Here is an 18,875-nt window from a genome sequence, read left to right on the forward strand (position 1 = left end):
TAACTTTCTGTGGAACTCCCTCCTCAATTTTTTTTACTTAGCTAAACCTTCTTCATCCTTGAAGACTATAGCCATTGTCATCTGCTCCAGCAAGTTCTTCCCAAACTCCTCAGCCTTATTAAGTGCGGTATTACTGCACCATTAGTCCACGTTATATAGAAGGCATTTTTCTGCAGGTTGTTTTTATTAGACTTTAAGCTTCTAAAAGGATGTCAACTTATTTGTTTTCCTCGGATATATTATAACTCTTGTTTGTTTAACTTACCAGAACTGACATAACTATCAGAGAAGCTTACAATTGAAGCATAGGTCCAGAAATACAGCAATTCACAGATCACAAAGTGTGAGGTTAAGAAATAAAGGAGGGATAGATAGATGTGAACATATATCAAGAACTCTAATATAAGAAAAATTCCAAAGGAAAGGAGAGGAGAGGGGACAGAAGGGGAAGGGACGGAAGGGGAGGGAAAAGGAGGAGGGAAGGGAGAAGGGAAGGGAAAAGAAAGGGAAGGAAAAAGGAAGGAAGGAAGGGGGAAAAAAAGAAAGAAAGAAAAGAAAAATTCCAGCATGGTGTCTCTAAATTTGCCAGCATCCAGACCTAGGAAAGAAACACTATAAATTAACTTAATAATGTTTGTGATGTTAATCAGTAAAAACAGATATTTTTTCCCTGGTATAGTTGGGATAATGTATTTTAGAAGGATGTAGACAATAAGAATTTGTGTTGCCTTTAACATTTTCTATTTTGGTGAGCTTATGAAGAGATACTGTTAGAGTAGGTAGTGTTATAATAAGAGCATCCAACTGCCATAGTTTGAAAGAAATAGTCCTTAAAAGTAAATAGTTTTTTGGTTTCATTTCATCTTCACTAAGCAACATTCAGACCTATAACTTGGGTCCTGAATGGGTTGGCCTGTGGTAGAGAAGTACTTCAATTAGTTAATTGACCTACTTCTAGTTACCTTAACAGAAAAAAATTTGATTGTTATTGTAATGTAAATCAGTTCCTTGTGAGTTTGTTAAAGTGAATTAGTTCCCAGAGCCAAATTACATTAGGTAAAGTGATAAAATAAAGTTGTCTGGTCTTGCAGTGTGTCAAATCCTTTAAATCCTGGATCTAAGTAATGTGTTTACTCCTTATCCGATATCCCTACTTCACCCCAGCAGCCTACAGTGACTGTGGCAGTGAGCCTTTTTCTTTGAGATGTATTTTTGTAGTATATTTCTGTTTGTTACATAAATTGCTCCATAGTTATATTTTCTGAACAGGACTAAGAATTGTCTTACTAATGTTGTCAGAGGGCTTCACTGGCTAACAACAAAACATAACACTAGTTCTTTTTATACCCATTAACATGTGAATGTTCTCTACTGACCCTCTTCCTTCTGTCCTGAAATCTTACTAATGTCAGAACTCCTATGGCTGAGAGAAATTCTCTCCTTTTTTAGACAACTTATGATTATCTAAAGGTAAGTTTTCTTTCTTAAAGATATATTCCCTTAAAAATTTTCTTTCAAGTATTGTGTATTTGAAAGTTGCTTAGAGAGTAGATCTTAAAAGTTTTCAAGAAAAAAAGCTTCGTAACTGTGTGTGGTGATGGACTTTAACTAAACTTACTGTGGTAATCATTTCACAATATATATGTATTTCACTAAAAATTAATCTTAAAAATGAGCTTTCAAAAAATGCTCATTGTAACACTTTGAGTATTTACATTTCCATCAAATATTGCCCTTTGTAGACAATATCGATTGTCATATTTAAAACTGGTTTTTATCTCCTCAGTTTTATCGAGCAGAAGTCGAAGCTCTCCATTCTTCAGGTATGACAGCGGTTGTTAAATTCATTGATTATGGAAACTATGAAGAGGTGCTACTAAGCAACGTCAGGCCCATTCAGACAGAGGCATGGGTACGTGATCCAAATTCTGTACGGAGGCATAAGCTATTTTGAAGAAAATGCATAGCTCTAAAAGATTAGTCATAGCAATAAAAAAATTTGCCAGTGGAAAAAAATATTTGAATTTGCTTGAAACTGGCTACTCCTAAAATAAAATTCTAATTGGTTGCACTGAACTACAATAAAAGTGAATGCGTTGGAATTAACTTTTCTTGTGTAATGCTTTGTTATATTATGCTTTGGAAATAGGTGCCCTTTTTTACGTTTGCAAGTTTTTGTGCATATTTTGTTCCTTCCTAGCTTGTTCCTTTAAATTTGACTAAATTATGTGCAGCAGTTGTCAGATTTAAATCCCTGTTGGATACGTGTATATTCTTTATTTTTTTAGTTACATATCAAATTAAGAAAAACACTTTAAATTATACATGAAGTCATGCTGCATTTACTACGTATATATTTACATATATGTATGTACAGATTGACTATAGTATCTGTTTAATAATTATTTGATTTTGTCGCCCAATGTATGTCAAAGTTCTGTGATAATTTTGATGATGTAATTTAGAACTATTGGCCTCACGGGAGTCTATTTCATATAAGGACTTATGTGACTTTATATAGGTAGAGTCTCAGCTACATTTCAAGAAAATCAGGAGGGTAAGGCATATTAAAATTAGTTTCATACAGTTTTTTTTTTAATTTCCCTTCTCTAATTTATAGGTAGCTGTTAATAAACTTATCATTAGAAGTCTAATTTGTTTCTATTTCTCTAAAATATCAACATATACTATGAAATTGTATTATTCAGACATTAGCCTTATCATTGAAATATGTAGTGTCTTCTCATTTGCTGACTTTAGTTTAGTTTTGGTCTTCTTACATTTTTCTGTCACCACCTCAGTGTCACCTACCCCTACCCCATCCTTTCTCCTCAAGAGAAATAAAACAACAACAAAAAGCCTAGTACCAGTAATTATGCTTTGGGCCATGGAACTTTATTTTTTACCTTTTTATTCTAGAAAAACTCTCATTTTCTAGATAATTTATCATTTCATATTTTATAATATATTACTAATGTTTCATATATTTAATTAAGAGATCTTTCCCCTCACTCTCATTGTCTAAAGTTTACACACTTTTTCTCTAAAAGACCGAAATACCATCAGTACTTAATTTATGTCTTTCTTTTCTTGGGGAAACTTGACGTAACCATGTCTTTGCCCTTCTGATTCTCATATGACTGGCTATTTTGATTCTCTTTTTTCCATTAATACCTCTTAATCTTATTTTGATGGTAAAAGTAATTATTTATTAAGTCTGTATTTCTAGAAGATGAGTCCGGGTTTGGTGTTCATAATGTGCTTTCAAATGTGTTTAACTATTACAGTCAAATTGTCAAAATAGAGTTTTTACCTTTAGTTTTTTTAATGTTTTAGAGGATTTGATGAGAGATTGATTTTATTCTTTTTTTCTTAGAGAAAAATTTTGCTTCCTTACTTCACCTCTTTTCTACTTCCTTTTTCTGTTTCAGGGTGGCCATAACTGATAAGCACAGTTATCCTTCCTCACTGTAGCTCTTTCATTCAAAGGTGTTTGGTACTGAGTGATAATTTTCTTTCTACAGTCAGTGGCTTTGCCTTTCCTTGCCTTGATAGTCTTCATTGCTTTATCATTGATTTTAAGTCCATGTAAATTTAGCTGGACAATAACTTTAACAGATGTCACAGCCCACAGCAATACTTTCATATTCTTTCTACCCATTTGTGAATATTCGTCTAAGCTTTATTCCCTTTTTTTTACCAATTTACTTTTTTGCAGTCAGCTTAAAAATCTTTTGTAAAATACTTGAAGTATTTTACAGAAAGAAGCAGGATAGAATCATTAAATCTTTTGAAGATTTTGGTATTTTTCTCTCCTGTGATTGTTGATATTTTATGATTTTGCATAAATTAATATACCAGATATTTTTGCATCATAAACATTGTTTTGGGGGATAAGATCATTCTTCTTTATCTGCATGAATAACTGACTTAGTTTGTAGAAGCATCTCCTTGATATGCAGGCAATGTCAACATCATCTTCATTCATCTCCATGTAAAAAAAAATACATATGTGCATATATCCATAAAAAGCCCCTGAAGAAAAAGAGTGCATGCAGTTGTCAATACATTTAATGTAGAGTTAGTGTTGTGTTCTCCTGGCCTCTGAGAGTGTTAATGTTGGGGTCTACGAGCACTTTTTCTTTGAAACTGGAATTGTGACAAGTTTTAAATTAATCAAAAGCAAATATTCACTAAATCAATAAGAAGATAATGCTAATTGACAAGTCCTACTAGAAAAATTAAAGGGCTGCAAAGGTACAGTGAAGTTTTTAGAAGCCTTAACACAGTTGTTCACTCACACCATGGATTGTGTAATTTTTAATTTTTAACTCTTGCACTATTAATTGTGATATTATATTGTATCTTTTATTAAAGTGTTTGTTTGTTATTGGTGTAAGATTTTGGAAGAACCTCATTTTCCTAAATGTAGCAACGATCATTCATTGAAGAGTTTTCTAATAGTTTGCTGGAAAAACAACCCAAAAACTTGCATATAAACCAAAAGCTTTTATAGAAATCAGTTGCCTGTATTGTCTCTTAAAGGCATAAGGATAAACCATTAAATAAAAAGCATGAAATCTAAAGAGACTCAGAGACTAAGTTCATAGTCTCTCATATGGAAAATTGAAATAAAAATCAATTTAATACTTTAAATCCAAGAGTTAATATTTTTCTCATGAAGTTTAGGAGTTATTCACCTTTGCTCTGTAGACTAAATACTTATTTTCCCTTTCCATTTGGATACATCTTTTTATTTCCAGAACATAATCAATGATGATATTTTAGATGGTGAAAATATATGCTCTGATTATGATTAAATATTTTATTTCCTCCAAAATGATTCAGTAAACTTTTTGGTAAGTCATCCTTGATTTTTTTGTGTTCTAGCTAGATTTCACCTGGTTCTTTTAGCTGTCATTAAATATTACCTTTTAATTTTAGTGTCTTTATTATAATGAGCTCTCTAAATATCCCACATATGGTGGGGTTCATAACTTTTCTTAACTGGATGAATGCTCTCACTTTTTCCCCCAATGTTCTTTAAACATTATACGATTTTCCTTATTTTTCCAAAGTGGATGAAGCATTAATGAGTTTCATATTATTTGTAAAATTATATAGGAAGAAAAGTGCATTATTTTCTATTTCTGATGACTGTATGAGAAAACATTAGGAGCAGAGCAAATTGCTATTTGTGTTTCCTGCAGGCCCTTTCCAAATTGGTTCCTTTTAACTCTAAAGCCTTTACCAGGAAACCAGTAAAAAGATGCCACAGGCAATTTGGAATTACTGTAAAATACCCTGGCGCTGCTGCTGAGACAAACGTTTTGTGTTTTTGGAGTGTAGTTGCTTCTGAATTGCTTTCCTAACCCTAGAGAGACACTTGTCAGGTCTAGATTTTCCAAGTATTTTTATGACCTGGATTCTGTGGAGGCTTTTATAGCCCATGAAATGTTTTTGAACATGCTGGTTTCTAAACTTTTTTTTTTTATAAATTCATAGTACTTCTTAGTATCAGGAAAAGATCTGGTTCAACTGTTGTTTCAACAAAAATAATTGTGATTATGTAGATAATGCTCAGTTCTAAGGCCTTAACATATACACCATCTCAGGCATTAATTCTAGACAGATGGATTGTTATTGCCTTTTAGATGATCATCCTATTTTAAATGTTTTTCTGTTTTCATCTACTCAGCAAATATTCATTGTACATCTATTAGGTGCTGCGCTGCTCTAGCAGCGGATATATGGATATATACGGATATATGTTAGTGCACAAAACACACAAAAATCCATGTGCACTGCACAAAGTGAGAAGAAAGTTATAGTTCCAGTTACATGAAACAAAAATATCTCATGAGGGTCTTTTTTATTTCTTCTTGAGGCTTTAAGATAAAATACAAGTGGAAAAAAATCTTGTTTCCTGAAGTTGTAATTTAAATAATGTTTAGGTCTTTATTCCACCTTAGTTTGAATATAAAATTAATGGGGAAGAAAAAAATATGACTTAATGATTTTTTTCTATTTTAAAAGTTCTTATCTATTTATGTATTTAAAAAGTAAAATTTGTTTTCAGGAGGGTTTGTGTTCTGTTTTTTTTTTTTAAGAATTATGATACATATATATTTTTTTCAGTTTTAGTATACTTTACAAAAGAAGCTATCTCAGGTTTTACTTTTGAAGTAACTTTGCACAAATATTTTATAATAATATCCTCGAGCACATCTGAAAGTTATCTTTTTAAATTCAAATGATGTTCACAAAAAACTGTAATCTATCACTAATAAAAATATTAAAAAGAAACATATAATCAAAAAAGCCCTAACCTATTTAATGAGGAAGGAGATTGAGAGTTATGATACATAAATTAATGAGTTAAAATGAATCCTAAATGTATTAGAACAAGGTCATGTTAGTAATTTTAATGATGTAGTGATAAAGTTAGGCTATAACTAGTTTGTATTTGATATCAAAAGATCATAATAGATATTAAAAAGAGGACAATTGTTATAGAAATCATTAACTTCAAAGGAAAATTAGAATTATGTAAGTGAGGTTCTGCTAATTAGTATTCAATAAAAAGTACAAGCACATATTTGATCATAGTCCAGAGGTTTTTCATTCTTGCTGATAATTCTTAAATAAATTAGTGGGTATAATTTATCATATTTAAATTTCTACACTAAAAGCATAAGTTGATTAAGGTTACTGAAACACTGAAATACATTTTCTTCCATCAGACCTATCTCGGAAAACTTTCCTTTCAAACATTGTTATATGCGCAGAACTCATTGTGTTCGGTTTTGTTTTGTTGTGGTGTAAACAGAGTTAATCAGAATGAAACTGTACAGCTAGCTTAGCCCCATTTACGAACATATTTTTCAAATCACAGATGATGGAATTTGGGGATTCCATGCAATATCTTCAAGTTTTGATTTAATAAAGTTTGGTTGTATTTGATAGCCTTTATTTATTCATCAGTGACCCAGCCTTTCTCAATTCCCATTGGAGGTAGTAGAATATGCAGGACTTTGCTGGAGATATGAAAGCTGCTCACATAGAGGGAAAGATTATTCATTCATAAATGCATGCCATATGCATAGATATGTCAACTTAATACTGTTGGTATCTACCCCCTGAAGCCCATATTTCATTTGTGAGAGCCAAACCTAACAGATTATTATGAAAATGTTGACATCTAGTTTTGACCCTGCTCTATTATTCAATAGAGACATTTTATTTCACTGTTTAAATTAATACTAAGAGAATAAGATGCTAGCTAGTAATTTTAAGAGCCTGTACAAAAAGTATTGTTTGAATTTTGCTATTTGATAACTTAATATATTGTGACCTACTCAAAGGAACTATATATATCAAAATATCTTTAAAAGATTTCTGGATAATCTGATTTGTTCTTTATTGAGCAATGAATGTACAGGTTATATTATTATTTCATGTTACTTTTTCCAAAGGTGAAATAACTTCCAAAGTGAAGTTACATGTCAGGATATTACCGAAGATGTGTTGTCTGTCTTTTTAAAGTTAATATAGTCATACTATGATTTTGTTTCTAACTTTAATTATAATTCATAAAACAATTCAAGCCTTAAATTATTTGAATATTAACATTAAGAGTCAAGTTAGCATAACTGAAAAATCTGCAACATTTTCTTTTTGTATAAGTGAATGCCAGTAGATAATATGTTAATCTTTTCTCTTCCCTCCCTTTATTAATAGCAACCTAAAGTGTGGAACCCTGAATTATGATGTTGGTTAATTAGGAATTGAATCCATGATGCTTTAGATTTATGCTGAATATTATATGATTTACTTTTTCCTTCAAAGTAGTCATAAGGAGGCATCATGGGTGAGACTTTTAGCTAAAGGGTGCTGGGATTGTCAGGTGAAGTATTTTCCTTTGACTTTTTTGATAAGTAGGCTCAAGCCTTGATTTCTTCTAAGAGTAAATTTTTGTTTTTTCGTTTACTTTACTTACCAGGACTTTTAAAACTGTAATTTCAAACTGCACTGAATTTTACCATTCCTTTGCATATAATGCAAAAGACTTGCTAATATACTTACTGCACAGGAAATTAAAGTAGTAAAATAAGTGAATCTGAGGAATATTTTTGTTTGGTTTTATTTCTCTGTTTCCAAATATGTCACTTTTCCATTGGGCTTGTACCTTGACTAGACACTCATGTCAGTGTATTTTAAAGGTTGTTATAAATCTGAAGGGGCATTCTTGAATTTTAAAAGTGCACTCAGTTCTATTGTAGTTTCGTTTCTGACCCTCTTCCATCTGCACCTAAAAAAGCAGAAAAAGAATATTGCTCATTGTGCCACAGACTTCATTCACTTTCAGATGGAGCCCACGCAGCACATCTCCTCTAAAGTCAGTGATTGTGAACCCTGATGGTGACTGGCTATAAGGGGACTTAGAATACATATTTGACTGCATACCATAGTCCAGTTGTCAGTTGTTGATTCTCTTTGTTAATTTTACATGGTCATCTTGTGTCTCTACTTAATACTGTTTTTCTATATTCTTAACTTTGGCCATCTCATTTATTAGTCATATCTCTCTGCTTTCACTCTATTTCCAAAACAGCCTTGTATCCTCTTGGCTCTTTTTTTAACCTTTAGAAGAAGGTGATATCTTTTGATGTATATGGACTACCCTTCGTCCTGATCTTAATTTTCTGAACTTTACTGGACATGTACTATTTATTCTAGAATCATGAGCAATAGGCTTCACTATCACATCTCTAGGAAAGAGTGGAGTTGATCTGTCTCCTTGAGAGAAATACTCCAGTGTTATAGAGCTTCCAGTTCTTTTAAACTTGAGAACTACTAGCAAGAGTTTTACACCTTGGCTTGAAATAACTCCCTTAGCAACCTGTCATTGACTGAGAGCTCCATTCAGAAGGGAAAGGAAGTACTACAACAGTGAGTACATTTTATTTGCCTTAAAAAGAAACCCATATAGTTTATTAAGAGTAAACATAATTGGGGGTGCTTCGGTGGCTCAGTCGTTAAGCATCTGCCTCAGGGCTCAGGTCATGATCCCGGGGTCCTGGGATGGAGCCCCACATTGGGCTCCCTGCTAAGCAGGAAACCTGCTTCTCCCTCTCCCACTCCCCCTGCGTGTGTTCCCTCTCTCACTAAAATCTTCAAAAAAAAAAGAGTAAACATAATTGAAGAGGCTCTAGTTAAGCAACTTAAACCACGATAAGAATACAAAAGTCACTAATTTTTTGTGTATATTTTTTAATGTCTAGTTCATTTAGCTCAGGATTTTCTAAAGTGTGTTCTAAGAACATTAGTTCCAATTTCTGATTAAATAAATTTGGAAAATGCTGGGTTAAAGAAAATTAAGTTTGCTTTTTTATTATGGGACTTATCAAGGCAGTATGTATTTTATTTTTTTCCCATTTGTTTAGGTACTCTCTAATTTCCTTTCTCAGTGATTTGTAGTTATCCTGCAACCTTGCTAAATCACTTATTAGATCTATGAGCTTATGTTCATTAGCTTTGAGTGCTTTTATTTTTGATTATTTTTATTTAGAAATTACTGTTGAACATTCATACCAGTGATATGTATTTTAATCTCTAAGAGAGAGAAGTAGTGTATATTGCTTCACAAACCTATTTGCTCATGGAATTCTGTGGGGTTTTGTTTGTTTGTTTGTTTGTTAATCTGTGACAGAAAGTCTATGGGATATATTTTGGAAAAGATCTTAGCTGTCTTGTTACTTTCCTTCTATTTTTCAAATTTCCCAGCTTTAAGATAGGATGAAGATTTACGTTTAAATATATTGTTTTAGATGTTCCAAATGTCTTATTAGTAACATAATACTCAATTTTTTTGTTACAAATAGAGACTAAATATATAAAAGACAATTTTATCCTCAAACATGTTTTTAGATTCTTAACTTTTCTTTGAATAGAAGACAGAATATATTCCTGAAATTTTAGGTCCCTTCTAAGTACTTGTATCATTAGTAATAGTGTTTTATTACATAAAAATAAAATTAAGATCTTATGTTACAAATACATAACTCACTGGTCTTTTAATTTTATATTAACTTAACTTTGATTCTGAAAACGTCTATTTATTAACTTTTAGAAATTGTCATTTGTGAAGACTACCATTATAGCTTTTATAATATTGCTGTCCTCTATAATTCTCACCTAATAACCCACATGATATTTACATGTTCCAGCAGTAATGCATTTTCACCATTTACTTGGGTTTTGTATTTGTTATTCTCCAATAAACTAGACTAAGGCAAAATGTGACATCCCTTTTTTTGTTACGATGACATTTCAAAAGAAAGTGTTAAAGCAGGTTAATTCCACTGGGTAAGTGAACATTCTTAAGTGAAGTAGATCCTAAAAGACTAAAAATTCTATTTTGTTTCAACGTTTATATTGCTTTTTTACTAATATGCTGGTATGTCCTAAAGCTTTTCAATAATATTGTTTTAATTAGTTAAAAGCTTGTTAAAAACCTCCTAGAAAATAAGCAGGCTTTTAATATTTTACTGCTCTTGATCTTCTGTTCTTGTTTTCTTGGTACCAGCAATTAAGTGAGATGAATTGATAATCTTGGATATAATTCCAAAGCTCACCTGAGTGATCTGGAGGGGCAAAAATTCAAATTTTTTAAAAATTCTTATTTTAAGAAACCCGCCCTTTTCAGGTACTTATAATTATAAACAAGGGCAGAATTTATGGTTGGGTAATAGCTAGCGGGAGTGCATAGGAACTCTATAAAAAAGGGGTAGATACATACTGTAAGTACTGGGTCTTTTAGAGCTTGAAGGGATTAGAGTTTTCAGTGAGCACATGAAGTGGCCTGATAACTAAAACAGTGGAAGAAGGTCAGAAATTATGTGTTGAATGATTTATGTAGTTCTAGTCACCTTTATTACTGAAGAGTCCTTTGTCAGACATCAAACCCAAGTGTAACAGTTTAATAGGATAGTATTTCAATAAATATTCTCTGATGCTTTTTGTAGCAAAGCTATTTTGGACAACAGATTGCCCTATATACCCAAGGGATTAAAAAGATAAAAGAGAAGTAGAAGATACATATTTCTTTCCTTCCAGAAGCCACCTAATAAATATTAATAAGGCCTCCGTCAGACTGAGATTGTTCCAGTCTGGGAACCATTGTTGGCATGATTCTTGATTACAGTTTTGTTATACACATTAGAAGAATAGGATAACGAGAAGGAAGTAAGTTGGGAAAGCTAACATTGACTTTCCAAAACTAGTATTAACTTTTTAATGACCTCTTATTGGCATTTTTATCTTGCCTGAAGTATGCTCATTTTCCCCCAGATCATGTGATTAAGAAACTAGGGTAAGCCCTCTTGGTCATGCTTATTATACAAAGTAAGATATTAGGGTAAGATAAGATATGAACTTATTATACAAGGTAAGATATTAGGAGTCAGTTTAATTCTGTTTCTGTATGGTTCAAATTTTAAAATGTATGGACTTGTGTTCTTTTTTTTAGTGTTGGTAACCACTTTTCGTACTATTTAATGAATGATCTGAGAGAATATGATGATCCTTTATCTTGAAGAGACTTATGTAAATAAGGCTGAAAATAACATGGAAAAAGTACCTTTTTTACCTCATAAAATGATCAGATTATATAAATATTATTATTATTAGGAATTCCTGAATTTGACCATGAGTATGCAAAACAATTAAATTTTTAAAATATGGAATTGAAGTCTTAAAGCAAGGGGAAAATGGAGGCATATCAAGAGTTTGAGAGTGTTAGTACTTATTCGAAATTTTTTGTTTATTCTAGGTAAGCATTGTTTCTCTCTTCTGTTTTGTTCCCCTTCTCTTCTTTTCCTCTTCCTCCTTATCCAGACTCTTCCTCCTTATCCAGACTCTTCCTCCTTGTCCTCTTCCTTTTTTGTTTTTATGTCGAATATTTGCCTTTTTATTCATAAAGGTTTCACGTGGCTTTTAACTATTATATTAGGTTGGGTATGTTCCATCTCAGACAAGACTGATCCTCAAATGAAGTCTGGTTGCATAGGGCATCTTTTCAAGTTCAAAAAGCCTCTAAAAGCTTTGGCCACAAATAAACTGATGTTCCTGGTTGATCTTTTATAACCCCTGATTATAATTGATGCTTACTTAACACCTAGCCCTACTGATAATAGTTCTCATAAATGCAAAGACTGTTAGAGACTGAGATGTACTGGAGCTGAATACAAAAACATCTAGAAATGGTAAAAAAGTTGTTATCAAATCAATGTGTCCAATTGATTTAAATTGTATCCTTGCATTCTTAGGAAATAAGCAAAGAAGAGAAAAATTTCTCACTGAATATGTTTAAAACATATTAGAAATATAAGTAATTGAGATCAGAAATTAAAATATATAATTCCCTAAGAAAAATTAAGGAACTATTCAAGAAATTGGAGACTGAAAACTCTAAATTTTGTCATAGAAAATTAATTATAAAAGGCTACATTAGGAACATTTTATATATAGTTTAGAAATGAATATAAGACTTACATCTCAAGAAGATGATACACTTTCCTATTAATTTGTTGAAAATACTTAAAATTGGTTATAAAAAGACTGAATATTCTGTCCATTCTAATGATTTTAATTGCTTCAGTGAAAATAATCACTGAGGAAAGCTCATTAAGGTAAACAAAAATGGCTGTAGAGTAGGTTAAATGTAGAAGTGGTATCTTGGTTCTTAGATATTTTTCAAAATAATATTTATAATGGTATAATTTGAAAGGTATGACTGAAACTGTTAAACAAAAAATTTCAAACATACTGCTTTAAATAATTTCATTTATAAAAATAAGTTTTGCTTTCTGAAATGAAATTTACTGTACTTTGAGATTCCAGTAAATATCACATCAGTGGCAAAGTACTGCCAAAATTACTTCTGGCGTCATTTACTACTTACTGCCATTCTTGAGCCCAAGGCTGAGATACATTTTCAGATTTCTGTGTGCTGTATCCTGAGAGAATTTGATTAAAAGGGGTCACTGCAGGAGTTAAATATCTGCTCTGCTTGGCCTTTAAAAGAAGGGGAGAGGGCAAGGCTGGTCTTGGGCAAATTACTTCCACCTCCCTTTCTGCCCCTGCTTCAGCTCCAGGGGAGCTGGAAATGCACAGGAGGAATCAGAAGACCTGGGTCGAGTCCCGGCTCTGCCACTTACTACCTATGTGACTTTGGGTAAGTTACTTAATATCTCTGGGTCTCAGTTTCAGTACAGGGTTGTTCTGAGGATTAAGTAGTACGGTCAATGGTAATGGGCTTTGTAAACTCCCAAGGTGTATGGAAAAAATACATTTCTATTATCAAAAGCTTGGCCTTCTTCCCTATTCTTCTATAGTATACTGTCCTCAGCTATGTTATTTTTTAAGCAACCTCAAAATGACTTAATTCGTTTTGCTTCTCACTACGTCCTCTCCATATTGGAATTCTTATTCCTGTCCTCTGCATGCTTCAGAGTAAAGTATTCTAAGAACATAAAATCAGTCTAGTTAAATTAATTTCACAGTGAAGTGTGGGTTACTGTTACCCCTTCTTATCCTTCACACACCTAACTTTCTCTAATTTTCCCAGAATTATGTGCTTAGAAACATCAAGAATCTAATGCATGGGCATTCAGACAGTGTTGGAGAGAAGGGTTTTTGGCAGAGGGAAGTTCTTTAAATCCTGTTACCCAGATCCTACCTGCATACGTTAATAAGGTTGATTGGGAAAATGGGAATATGTTGAGCCTCTGGTCCTTTCTTTTTCTCTATGGGAAAGGAGATGGAAATAATTTAGGATTTAAAAGTTCTTCAGAAGTCTCGCTGAAAACCTAGATCCTTAGCTTGAGGAATAATCATAGAAAGAGGAGACAAGAGATTTAACGGGCATTTCTTTGGTTAGCTCTTTGAGTTATATCTGACTGGGCCTCATCTTTGCTTGTCAATAAAGTAAGTTCTAGTCTACCTTCAGCCAGACTATGTTTATAGTGCCTGTGATCTTTATTGGGTGCTTGGTTTGTAGAGGCTTTGTTGAGCTATGGAAAAAAGAGAACTTGCCTTCTGGGTCACATCTGGTTCCAGATCAATGGATCTTTATGGGGGCCTAAAAAAAAAACCTTATATCCCTACTTGGTCCAGCCCTCCCTGAATCTAAGAATGCTTGATCTGGCTATGTGTAAATAATAGTAATAATAGCCACTTACATGAACTGCTTGCCATTAATGCCTAATTATCATGGAGCACAATAACAGTTAATCATGCCATGATTAAATTAACTTAAACATTTTTATTTTATTTTATTTTTATGGCCTTGAACCGTTGACTTACGCTCAATATGGTTTCTTGCTGAAGTAGCAGTGTCATCTTTCATAACTAAAATTAGAGAGAAATATTGAACTCTAGTCATATTCAAATGCAAATTGAAACAATTAAGTACAGTGTTAAATGTAGGAGTGAATGGGAAAAAAATTAGATAATTCTCATACTGGCAAGGATGCAGTGATGTGAGTACTTTTATACATTGGTGATGGCAGTGTAAATTGATGTGATTCTTCTGATTTTTTCCCAAACCTTAAAAGTGTTCATACCCTTTAAACCAATAATCCCACAGTTGTTAATCTCTCCTAGGGAAAGAGCAAAGGAAATAAGCTAATTGCTAAGAGATAATCATTGCAACATTGTTACCTAAATGCCTAACAATAAGAGAATGGTAAAATAAGTGATCTTTCATCTGCTGGATGAAATATTTTACAGCTGTGGTGAAAAATCATTATGAAGGCTGTAATATCAATGGAAATATTTATGATGAGTGAATAAAAGCAATGTATAGATTTGAATGAGAATATACTAAATGTGAAGTGGTTTCGTGTAGTAGAAGTGTATATACTCTAAGTGTGTGTATACATATTTTTTCAATTTTATACACTTTCTGTAATTTTGAGTTACATTTTTTATTGGAAAAAGTAAAACCAAGCAAAATAAAATTACCAAGAAGAAAGTTGATCATAATTAGGGAGTTTTAGTCTTAAAAAAATGCCAAAAATTTACAAAAAGGATCTGAAAATATAGGAGGAAAAAAATAAGATAAAACATCACCTTTCAGTTTTTAATTTTGCCTTTGCTTTCAGTGAGGTTAACAGCAGCATGATTATGGTTTTTCATGATAAAATACCATTAGCCTTAAACTTGTTCCTATCTATCATTAGTAAATGAAATACTCCCACAACTAAACAAATAGAGTTACCTATACAGTCTTATCACCTACTTTCACTCTACACATACAACCTATTTCCCAACTCCTTGCAAAATTCTCCCTTAATTATACTGTTTCCAAAATTCTTACACACCTTAGAATTTAGTCTTTTTACACACTTTAGAATTTAGTTATTTAGTCTTTTCCAAGTGCTTTAAAATACAGAGCAAAATACATTTCTCCTATGAAATGTTTCTTTAATCTGTACTTCACTACCATGCATAGTTTCAGGAATATGTTACTATGTTGTTTAACTCTTTGTCCCTGTTTTAGTATTGATATATTATTGAAATATTAAGTACAAAATGAAAATTTTGTATTTGAGATTCTCCTGTTATCATTTCAAATATGTATCAGTCTATTCCAAACATTGTTTTTTCAAGCACTTATTATATGGCTTTACCTCTCCACCCAGAACAGTGCTGGGTACGTGTCCTTAGAATGATTATGTGCTAGACAACAGAAATGCATAGATGAGCAGTCTTTGCTCTCAAGGAGTCCCGGACTAGCAGAGGAGCCCGGGAAGTAAGCCGGCATCTGCTTATATGAGCAGAGCACAGAGTTACCTAACTCAGTCTGGAACTGACTCATGGAGGAATCAAGGCCCTCCCTGATCATCCGATTATAAAACAGCAGTGTGCCATCACACAAATTCTCTAGCCCCTTTGCCCTGCTTTATTTTCTGCATATCTTGCTCCGTCCTCCAACCCCTAGATTAAATCCATTTGAGAACAGGTACCTTATCTCATCTTAATACTTCAGCATTCAGAACATAAGGCATTCTCAATAAATATTTGTTATATCTGGATAACTGAAGTTTAATGTGAGTCTTGAAAGTCTTGAAGAGTAGTTAGGACTTAGCTTGGGGAAAAGGGGAGGAAAGTAAGAAAAGGGTGAAGTCAGGGAAATTCTAGAGGGCACAGTAGAGCAACGTGTATTGGCAACAGAACAGGTCTATGTATTAATGTCAGTAGATGAGGCTGAAAAGGCAGGTGGGGCCAAAGGGTGAAGAGGAAGGTGGGTTATGGTAAGAAGTTGGAATTTTATCCCTCAGAATAGGGACTGCTGAAAGATTTTCAGCAGAGAGTATCATAATGTGATCTTTGCTTTAAGAGATTATTGCCCTGGGGCACCTGGGTGGCTCAGTCAATTAAGCATCTGCCTTCAGCTCAGGTCATGATCTCAGGGTTCTGGGATCGAGCCCCGCAATCACATCGGGCTCCCTGCTCAACAGAGAGTCTGCTTCTCCCTCTCCCTCTCCCTTTGCTCCCCCACCACCCACCCACTGCTCTCTCTCTCTCTCTCAAATAAATAAAATCTTAGAGAGAGATTATAGCCCTAGTATAGAAAATGGGTTTCAGTGAAAGCAGAGAGTGTGTAGACTAGTTACTATAATAGTTAAGGCAAGAGTCATCAGAATTTAGGCAAAAATAAAGAGTATGGGTGAGATTGCTTAGAGAAAGTGTGCAAAAAGAGAAAGACAAGGACTGGGGTCAGTCTCCTGGGGAATTTCACAGTTAAGCAGTGGGAAGGGACACTGAGAAGGTGTAGCCAGGAGGACAGCAGGAATGGGTGCTGAATACATAATATCTAGTGCTGGAAACATCAAGAAAGTGAAGAACTGGAAAGCATCTGTTGGATTTGGCTATCAGTAGGTGACTGGTAGCTGTAGAATGCATTTCCAGTGGAATGGTGCCTGTGTATTGCAACTTACGGTTTCTTGAGAATGAGTGGGAAATAAGAAAATGAAGTGTAGGCTATTTTTAAGATCTTGGTTGTGAAGATAAAAAGCATAGAGGATGACAATAAAGAGTAAAAGAACTATGCTGAGCGAAATAAGTCAAGCAGAGAGAGTCAAGTATCATATCACTTATTTGTGGAGCATAACAAATAACATGGAGGACATGGGCAGATGGAGAGGAGAGGGAGTTGAGGGAAACTGGAAGGGGAGATGAACCATGAGAGACTATGGACTCTGAAAAACAACCAGAGGGTTTTGAAGGGGCGGGGGGGGGGGGGGGGGGGTGGGAGGTTGAGGAACCAGGTGGTGGGTAATAGGGAGGGCACGTACTGCATGGAGCACTGGGTGTGATGCCAAAACAATGAACACTGTTATGCTGTAAATAAACAAACAAACAAAAAAAAGAGTAAAAGAACTCAGGGTAAAAACCCAAGCCTGTTTACATCAAGGCACAGCAAAGCAAAGAGAGAAGGAGAATTCGTAATAATAGGAGTAAAGATTTTTTATTTTTTATTTTTTTATAAACATATAATGTATTTTTGTCCCCAGGGGTACAGGTCTGTGAATTGCCAGGTTTACACACTTCACAGCACTCACCATAGCACATATCCTCCCCAATGTCCATAACCCCACTCCTCCTCTCCCAACCCCCCTCCCCGCAGCAATCCTCAGTTTGTTTTGTGAGATTAAGAGTTACTTATGGTTTGTCTCCCTCCCAACCCCATCTTGTTTCATTTATTCTTCTAGGAGTAAAGATTTTTAAAAACCCAGGTCATGATAAGAAAGTGGGGCACACTCACATGTGACTTTGGGTATTTGAGGAACGCTAGAGAGAGGAGGAGAGACAAGTAAATGTAGATGTGGTGAGGTTAAATTGTTGGGTTTCAGGGAAGGAAGCTGGATGATGAACTCTCTTATCTGTGAGGTAAAAGCAGGTCATCAGTTGAAAATAATGAGGTCAAGAATTGGAGAGGAATTTTGAAGAGTAAAATAAAGATGTAGAAACTGCCCAGGAACATGGCAGAAGGAGTTGATCAAGAGTGTATTTTCACAGCAAAAATTTTCAACCCTTAGTAAAAATCATGTGTAAAGCATACTATGACAGTTCACTCTCAGTTTCTAGTCTTTTAGTAGCTACTAGAAAAGTTTAAATGGATGTACAAATGAGAACTTTCCATGTTTATTAAGCAGAAGCTAATAGTTAACCCCTAGCCAATTTTCAGTAGAGGTTCTCACTAGGAACCTGATATTTGAAAGTCTGCATAAACGTAAGGACTATATTATTGTCGTACGACTTCAGGAAAATTCAATGTTGGAAAATGCTCTGTGAAGGTGGGCATTTATGCATAAACCGTTAACATTAATATAATTCTAGGACTATTACCAAGGTTTCAGGCTTCTTGAACTGATCTTCATGCCAGGTAGTAATGTATTAAATAGATAAAAATGGGGCGCCTGGGTGGCTCAGTGGGTTAAGCCGCTGCCTTCGGCTCAGGTCATGATCTCAGGGTCCTGGGATCGAGTCCCGCATCGGGCTCTTTGCTCAACAGGGAGCCTGCTTCCCTCTCTCTCTCTTTCTCTGCCTGCCTCTCTGTCTACTTGTGATCTCTCTCTGTCAAATAAATTAAAAAAAAAAAAAGTTTAAATAGATAAAAATGTTAAGTAGGTACTTGAACATTCTAAGATACGTGTGTGTATGTGTGTGTGTGTACGTACACATGGAAACACATGAAAGATATCAGTGTTTAAAAAGCTGTGATAGTTACTAAATTTTTCATTTAGAGAACAAAATAAGGTAGGAAATAAAAGAAAAAAAAATTAATCTCATGAGACCTCATTTAT

General features: G+C 33.8%; 1 protein-coding gene across 4 annotated transcripts in view; it reads left to right on the forward strand.

Annotated features, from left to right (window-relative positions):
- The window catches only part of TDRD3 (tudor domain containing 3), a 167,952-nt gene that overhangs the window by 129,378 nt on the left and 19,699 nt on the right, over nucleotides 1-18,875 (forward strand). For 3 of the 4 annotated variants that reach the window (XM_046028287.1, XM_046028290.1, XM_046028289.1), the window contains exons 12-13: nucleotides 1,787-1,912; nucleotides 13,152-13,237. In XM_046028287.1, the coding sequence (XP_045884243.1) occupies nucleotides 1,787-1,912; nucleotides 13,152-13,237 (212 nt within the window). The remainder of the gene's footprint in view (nucleotides 1-1,786; nucleotides 1,913-13,151; nucleotides 13,238-18,875) is intronic. The other variant, XM_046028288.1, reaches the window with a different exon arrangement.

Source organism: Meles meles, chromosome 14 (genome assembly GCF_922984935.1).
Source record: "Meles meles chromosome 14, mMelMel3.1 paternal haplotype, whole genome shotgun sequence".
NCBI classification, from domain to species: domain Eukaryota; kingdom Metazoa; phylum Chordata; class Mammalia; order Carnivora; family Mustelidae; genus Meles; species Meles meles.